At 52.0% G+C, this 8,154-nt stretch overlaps 1 protein-coding gene across 1 annotated transcript in view; it reads right to left on the bottom strand.

Annotated features, from left to right (window-relative positions):
* The window catches only part of hlfa (HLF transcription factor, PAR bZIP family member a), a 13,018-nt gene extending 7,440 nt beyond the window's left edge, over positions 1-5,578 (bottom strand). The window contains exons 1-2 of the mRNA XM_027031847.2: positions 5,267-5,578; positions 4,205-4,546 (exon numbers count right to left, since the gene is read on the bottom strand). Of these exons, the coding sequence (XP_026887648.1) occupies positions 4,205-4,546; positions 5,267-5,375 (451 nt within the window). The 5' untranslated portion in view covers positions 5,376-5,578. The remainder of the gene's footprint in view (positions 1-4,204; positions 4,547-5,266) is intronic.
* Between the last annotated feature and the right edge of the window lie 2,576 nt (positions 5,579-8,154).

The raw sequence follows: 8,154 nt of genomic DNA, 5'->3' as shown, positions 1-8,154 counted from the left end.
TCCCCTCTCCTCCCCCTCCTCTCTCTCATCCCTCCCTCTCCTCTCCCTCCTCTCTCTCATCCCTCCCTCTCCTCTCCCTCCTCTCTCTCTCCCTCCCTCTCCTCTCCTCTCCTCTCCCTCTCTCCCACTCCTCCCCCTCCCTCTCCCCTCCTCCATCTCTCCCTCCCTCCCTCCCCTCTCCTCCCCCTCCTCTCTCTCATCCCTCCCCTCTCCTCCCCCTCCTCTCTCTCATCCCTCCCTCTCCTCTCCCTCTCTCCCACTTCCTCCCCCTCCTTCTCTCCCTCCTCCCCCTCTCTCTTCCTCCCTCCCTCCATCTCTCCCTCCTCCCTCTCTCTCTTCCTCCCTCCCTCTCTCCCTCCCTCTCTTCCTCCCTCCCTCCATCTCTCCCTCCTCCCCCTCTCCCTCCCTCTCTTCCTCCCTCCCTCTCTTCCTCCCTCCCTCCATCTCTCCCTCCTCCCCCTCCCTCCCTCCATCTCTCCCTACTCCATCTCTCCCTCCCCTCTCCTCCCCCTCCTCTCTCTCATCCCTCCCTCTCCTCTCCCTCCTCTCTCTCATCCCTCCCTCTCCTCTCCTCTCCCTCTCTCCCACTTCCTCCCCCTCCTTCTCTCCCTCCTCCCCCTCTCTCTCTTCCTCCCTCCCTCCCTCTCCCCTCCTTCTCTCCTCCCTCCCTCCTCCCCCTCTCCCCCTCCTCCCCATCTCTCTTCCTCCCTCCCTCCATCTCTCCCTCCTCCCTCTCTCTTCCTCCCTCCCTCCCTCCTCCCCCTCTCCCTCCCTCCCTCCCTCCCCTCTCCCTCCTCCCCCTCTCTCTTCCTCCCTCCCTCCATCTCTCCCTCCTCCCTCTCTCTCTTCCTCCCTCCCTCCCCTCTCCCTCATCTCTTCTCCTGCTTTATTTAGCTACTGTCAGACAACAGTCCAGTTACAGTAGAGAAGTGTACTGTCAGGGTACAAGAGTAACTACAGATTTATTGAACTACAGTCAAACAACAGACCAGTCATACAACACACACACAGACACCAATGTGTGGACAGATAGCACAATCGCAAGGGTAAGAACAGGAAGTGGGGTTAGTTGATGATGTAGCACTACTGGGCCACTAGACTGCGACACGGAGGCTCACGCAGAAGGAAAACACAGCAGCAGCTGAACCCAGAACAGCGGGATTCCCAAAAGACCAGAGGACACAAACAGCTCAGACGGAACGCTGGATTTACAGGCTCAGGACAGGAACAGGATTTACAATCAGAACAGAACACTTCCATACTATGTGCATTCATGTTTAAGAGTGCGTGTGTGACTGTGTGTGTGTGTGTGTGTGTCCGCCTCTCTGTCTGCCTCCTTCCTCGTTCCGTGTGTGTGAGTAGAACATTCCGATCTTTCCCAAAAGTGAAAGCTCCCTCCCCTTTCCAGCATGGGGCAGTCCTGTCCTGGAGTGACACACACACACACACACACACACACACACACACACACACACACACACACTCGCCCTCTCTCACACAAACACACGCACATACATGCAAACTAGCACCCCAATTAACACATGCACAACTTCTCAGTCAGGAGCAAATGGAGAGAGTGTGTGAGAAGACGTGTGAGTGTGCGCAGTGTGTGTGTAGTGCGTGAGAAGACGTGTGAGTGTGTGTAGTGGGTGCAGTGTGTATGTAGTGTGTGAAGACGTATGAGTGTAGTGGGTGCAGTGTGTGTGTTGGGGCTGTAACTGAGTCTGACGGGTGGCGCTCTGTTCTGCTGGTGTTATCTGGAGTACCAACTGTTATCTGTGACACTAAAACACACTGCAAACCCTCCCTCCCGACTCACTTTGTTACTGTCTTCACATACACGCACGTACGCACGCACAGTACTCCTCAACAATGGTGTTTTCTGTGAGTGGGCGTTGTACTGGCTGCATGTGTGTTTGTAGTTATGCACACCCGTATGCAAAAGCATCGTCCAAGCGTGCACATTACACTCCGCTCGCACGCACAGGCGGCTTTCCTGATGAGAAAGTTCAAGTCCACAACCCTGTCCGCATGTGACTAGAACAGAAGTCCCGCAATGTGATTCACAGAGTACAAACTGTGCCCCAGCCATTCAGAGAGAGAGAGAGAGAGAGAGAGAGCAGACTTGTCACGGCATGAGCTTCCCCTGCCCACGGCTCCTCCTTCTCCCTCTCTGTTTGTCTCAATCTCTCACTCTTCCTCTTTCTATTGCTCTTCCTCTCCCTTAATCTCTCTCTCTCTCCCTTCTTCTTCTCTTGTCCACCCCCTCTCTCCCTCCCTCCCTGTTCAGAGCTGCACACGGCAGCAGCATGTGTGTGTCACATGGCAGAGCTCAGAGTGCTCAGACAGGCTGCACTTCACGTGAGCTGTAATGTGCTTATAAACCTGAGCCTCCCCTTCACACACAACACACGTGCAAAAGGAAATTTAACAATGTAAACAGCCACATTGGTTGCCCAAGCTCACACACACACACACACACACACACACAGTCAACCAGTAAATCCATGTCTCAGATGTATGCACAAGCACACACACACACACATAGTACAGGAAGGCCATGTAAGGTCTGACCATCCTGACCATCTCAGGCCTGTGAGCTGAGCACCCCTCTGCCCTCATGCTCTCCCAGTACCAGCTCTGTTCAGGCTGACAGGACACCTGTGCACGTCTCCACATGAAGACACTGCATCTCCCATGTCTCCTTGGATATCCACATGACTCCAACTATTGTCCAGTTCAAATAAGCCCATCGGAGATGGCCGAGTCTCTGATTCAACTGCCTGCCCCACAGGAAGAGTCCAGCGCAGTCTAAACTCGCACCATCCATCTGTACGCAAGTAACGACTACCACACACGACGCCACCTCAACCATCACCACGTACCTATAAAACACTCTCCACCGCGGAGCTGGAAAACACGGTGTAGAAATGCATGTCTGGAGCTGTGTGTGTGTGTGTGTGTGTGTGTGTGCGCCAGTACAGTGCACTGTCATTGTGTTCAGGTTCTGAAAAGTTCTTTAGTCAGAGCAGACAAGTGTTTAGATATGCATGTTTCAGTTACAAATTAACAAATGCACGCGGACACGCACGCAGGAACACACACACACACACACACACACACACTTCAGTGAATCTCAAACTGAGCTTAGCATGTTCACATCGACGTAGGAAAAACAGCAGCAGGTGTCTGTCCTCCAGTCAGCCAGGGGAGTGTAATTCACCCGCCCTGCCACGCCCCCGGCCCCACCCCATGAATGGTCCGGTACTCTCTAGCCTCAGATGTCTCTGTTCACAAGGTGAGTGTGTGCAGGCACAGATAAGGTGGCGTGCTATCAGGCGTGGGGCAGCTTTTATCTGTTGCTGGTTTCACAGTTGCATGCCACTGGGCAGAGTGGGAGCCTCCTACCCTTATGGCTATTTCAGCTCTGTAACCGTGGAGACACATCACGTACAGCCATTGGAGACAGGGTATGGACACCCCACACCTGGGGCGAACCTCTTTGTGGAATTAACTTATGTGCTAACTCACGCCACGAATCACACACACATGCTCACACACACGCACTCTGCCCAACAGCTTAGCTCCCTCTGGAGACTTTTATATTGATCTAAAGGAAGTGGACACACACACACTCAGAGCGTCTGGTAACAAATGAATTAGCATTTACCAAAGAGAATTTAGCAAGTGCCGCTAGTAGAGTATCATCCTTAGACAGATGAGCGGTGGTGATGGACTGACTCCCGAGGTCCCCTCCGGACCCGCCCTGAGCTCACAGCCACGTCTCCATGAGCGCAACTTAAAAACCAACCACTTCCACCTTTAAACAGTCACAATAACCAATGACTGCTCACACAGGCCCTACAGGTTTTAGAACAGGCCACAGATCAGCGCAGAGGGGTTCTCTTTACACCTACCAGGAAGAACCCTACAACAGCCCAGGCTGCTTTGAGCATTGTATGGGATCTTAACAACCGCAGCACTCAACCACCGAACGTTAGGCACTGGCGGCACCTGTGACCCAGGCATCTGAAGAAACGGTATGGGAATGTCATGGGAATGTCATGCCAAACACCACAGATCCAGACACTGTCACACAAACACTTCCTCCAGGAAATCTGTCTTACAAATAATGAAGATGAAACTGAGATAATGATCGAATTCAGCCAACAGTGAATATGTGTGTGTGTGTGTGTGTGTGTACCTGCTCTGCTGGGACTCTGTAGGCAGGGCTGTGTAACCATACCCGGGTGTACAGAGGTGGTGGCATGGTTACTGAGGTCGACCACAGATGGCGTGGGGGGCGGAGCCGGGCTCTGCTGCAGGGGCTGCTGGGAAGCCTGGCTCTGCTCACTCTGTGGGTTGGCCGGAATGCCGTTCTCGGAAAGGAACTCCTCCAAATCCATGTATTCCAGCTGGAAGTTGTCCCCATCGTAGGGCAGGGTCTTGTCCCAGAGGGTGGGGCCCAGGAAGGCGGACTGGGGCGCGTTGGTCCCTGCGCCATCCTCATCTAGCTTCTTCTCCTTCTCCTTGTCCTTGGCGAAGCCTGGAGGTGAGGGGAAGAGCAGGACCGTCACGGCCTGTGTCCCGCCAGCCCTGCGCATCAGGGACTACAGTGGCTGCTGGGCTCATGGCAAACATAGATCACCTGATGGGACTTCACTTGCAGTGGAGTCAGATGGCGCACACGTGCAGGTGACAGTGATCAATAATCATAACCGCAGTTACACACTAGTTCCCACACGCACTTGCTCGAGTGCGCCCTCTAGAGGAAACATCAAGTAAATTACCGCTAAAAGCCAGGGAACTTTAAATAAACAAGTTGACAACAGACATCTGGGTTCGATGTTAATTACCAGCATTCTCAGCCGTAAATCATTCAGGAGATCGGAGTATGAATCTGGTCGCTTTTTGCATATATTTTCCATGCCATTAACGTCTGCAATAAATGCATTCTACTTTTGCAAAAAATTTGATAGAACATTTGACAGACAATCGTTTTGTGCATAAACTTAACTCGGTAAAATAAAATCTCATGACTCGGTAAATAAAGCAAGCGTCTACATGAAAGGACCACAGAGACCAATGTTTTATGCAAAAAAAACCAAACAGCAAATATTGCAGGAAAAAAGCCCAAAGTGTAACACTGACATACGCTACATTAAAGCAGCGTTGGGATTACAGTCATCAGGCTGCTTGTACGGGACCGTCGGCAGCGCCCGTGAAACGTTGCCCGCGCTTGACGGACCCCGGCGCGTGCGTTTACCTTCGTCGTGGTGGAACGGTAGTTTCATCGGGTTCTCCAGCAAGGACTTCAGCACGCCATGGGTCGGAGGTAGGAAAGTTGGGTTTACCGCTCGAGACATCTTCTCCATTGCTCCGGATGAAAGGAGAAATCTGCCCTCGCAGGAAAGCAAAGTGATCAAAAACAGGACAGCGCGACCACGCCTCGAGGAGAACGGGCAGACTTCGCGCGGTCTCCGGGAAGCGATATCCGTACACGCGGGACGGCGTTCCTGCGCACCCCTGCCTCGGTTCGACGTCGCTGGAGCGGCTGGAGCGCTAAAGCCAAAATGGTTCGCAGCCCATGTGCGGAGACCGCCGCCTGTGACGTCAGCGGAGAGGCCGGGCTCGTGCATGGGAAACCTGCGAATGAGCGCGAGAGGGGGCGGAACCCTACGCGCCAGCTACCACGCTCAATAGTTCGCTGTGCGTCTCCACTTAAGGGGTTTGTATATTTATATGTGTGTGTGTGTATATATATATACATATCCAATGGTCATCCGGAATTTAAACTGAAATTGCACGAATCAAAATGATGTTTAAGTGAACGTGCTAATGTCTAACTGCATTAAGAGATGACACGCGGCTTCAAACCGGCGCTCCACCGGTGGACGTGTGAAAGAAGTGTGAAACTGGACACTGACCAGTAGGGTCAACGGAGCGCAAGCTGCCATATCTGCCCCGACTGCTGGTGTGGCATGGGTGGTGTTACTAAACCCGTAACCGTATCACCCACGCCACGGCGGCCAGTGTTCCCGTGCGCCTCAGTAACAGCGGAGCTCGGTGTCTGCACGCGCAGGTGTCTGGACGCTGCTGCTTTCCATTGGACGCGCGACGGGCGTTTAACACGCTCCGTCCAATCAGAGTTCGCTCCGTTGCCAGCGCGGTGAGTTAGGGAACGGGGCGGCCGGACTCGGCGCAGCTCGAGCTGACCTACTTTTATCCAATCGCAAGAGCCAGGCAGTAATTCCGGCGCGCGCAGCCCAAGCCGTGGCACGTTGAATGTCATGTGTGCGCAGCGCGCGCTCTGGAACGGGCACGTTCCCAACACACATTCACCTACGGGAGATAACCAAGGAGCGCACGCGGATTCACAGCGAAGCCTAATAGAGTCACACCGCACGCTTCCCAGGTGTGCTTTATCGCTGTTGTTAAAGATTTGATTGCCCTAAATGTAGGTGTCTATATGTTGCAAAATACGTGTCTTCTGGCGTGCGATTGAGTGTCATGCTTAGTAACGGTGGTTGCTAAAGCAAAGGCGCGTTGTGACGACATGCGTCTGAAAGTGGGGCAGCCTGCACTGGAGCGCGAGACAATGACAGACAGAAGGAACAATGGCAATCCATTTCCGGGACACATGGACCACGTTAAAAGTTACGCGGCAGTTTCGTAAAATATTATTTAGCAAATGAATAAGTATAAACATATGCATAAAATCATGAACCTGTTGAATTTCATCTCGTTGCCTTAACTAAAACTGAACTGACTTAACTAAACAAAACAAAAAACCTAATGAAATGTCCAAAGAAGACCTGCTCATTCAGACCCACATGTGCAACCGTCTGTAAACTCCCATCGCGTGACCTCTGAAATGGGCATTCTCTGGAACTCCCCAGAGAACAAGCGTCAGTGTGCACTAGGGGCCTAGTTCTGCTCAGAAGAGTGGAGGTGGTTCTGTTTTGAAAGGACACACTGTTTTGTGGGGTCTTTGGGGGTCTAATTTGAATTCTGATTTTTGGACAGAGACACAAGGCTTGATGCTGGCATGTTGCTCACGTGGATGGCATCTTTCCAGGATTGGGCGATGGGTTTTTGGGTTCTCCATGCAGTTTAAAGGCTAAGAGTGTTTCAAAATGGTGTAGTTGTGTGATTCCTTAACCCTGTGAAGAAGTCTACAGTCCTGTCGTACAGGTGGGTGTGCCTGTGGCGTGCAGGGGCCCAGAGGCGAGCACTCGTCAACACTGCATCATACACACATGCACTCTAGAACCTTCAATTAAAAATAAATAAAGAACTTATGAATGTTAACCAGGAGGGAGGGCACAGATAGTGACCAAAGAGACGAAAGAGTGTCTAACATACCAGCAGAGCCCCAGAGAGGGTCTGAAAAATACAAAGAGACCCAACAGAGAGAGACTGTTACCGTGACAGCTGGGTCAGGAGCCACTCTGCTCTCTAGAGTTGTGTCATTCATCAAAGAACTTTCAACTTTCAATTCTCTCCCCTTCACATTAGCAATAACATTACTTTTTATTAATCCCAGCGAGCTCACAGGACGGTTCCTGACCTGCTCCCAGTATGTGTGTGTGTGTGTGTGGGGTACAGCAAGCTGAACCAAAGCAGTTTGGATTGACAGTGTGAAGCCCAGTTATTTTAATCTGATGGTTAGTCTGAGTAACGAGCTTTTGTCGCCCCTCCCCCCCCAGTGAAGACACTGAGCACAGCACTGTAACACTTAACACTGTAACTACTAGAGGAGTTATGCTGTGTTACTACTAGAGTAGTATGACTAGAGTAGTAACACTAACTACTGTGTGCTTACACCGTTACACCGTTACATGTACAGTAAGTCCCGTAACACCAGTGGCTCTTCTCAGAATCAAACTGCAGCTGACAAGGTGAACATAACTGATTGTTTGAAAGAATGTCAGTTATGAGTTGGACTTTTGCCAGACAAACTGGCTGAACTGAAATTGCTTAAATACACATGGTCCTGTGGGGCCTGTTCAGTCTTGCTTCAGTGCGGTTAAAACCACGCAGGCACCCGTAATCGCCCACGTAGCCGTTTACAGGATGCTCACGCACTCGCTAATGGACCCGCTGACCTGCTGGGGCACAGCGCCAGTCCGATTACATCCTCAATTCATCGAT

The sequence above is a fragment of the Electrophorus electricus genome, chromosome 4 (assembly GCF_013358815.1).
Source record: "Electrophorus electricus isolate fEleEle1 chromosome 4, fEleEle1.pri, whole genome shotgun sequence".
NCBI lineage: Eukaryota > Metazoa > Chordata > Actinopteri > Gymnotiformes > Gymnotidae > Electrophorus > Electrophorus electricus.
This window is presented reverse-complemented; position numbering and strand designations above follow the sequence as displayed.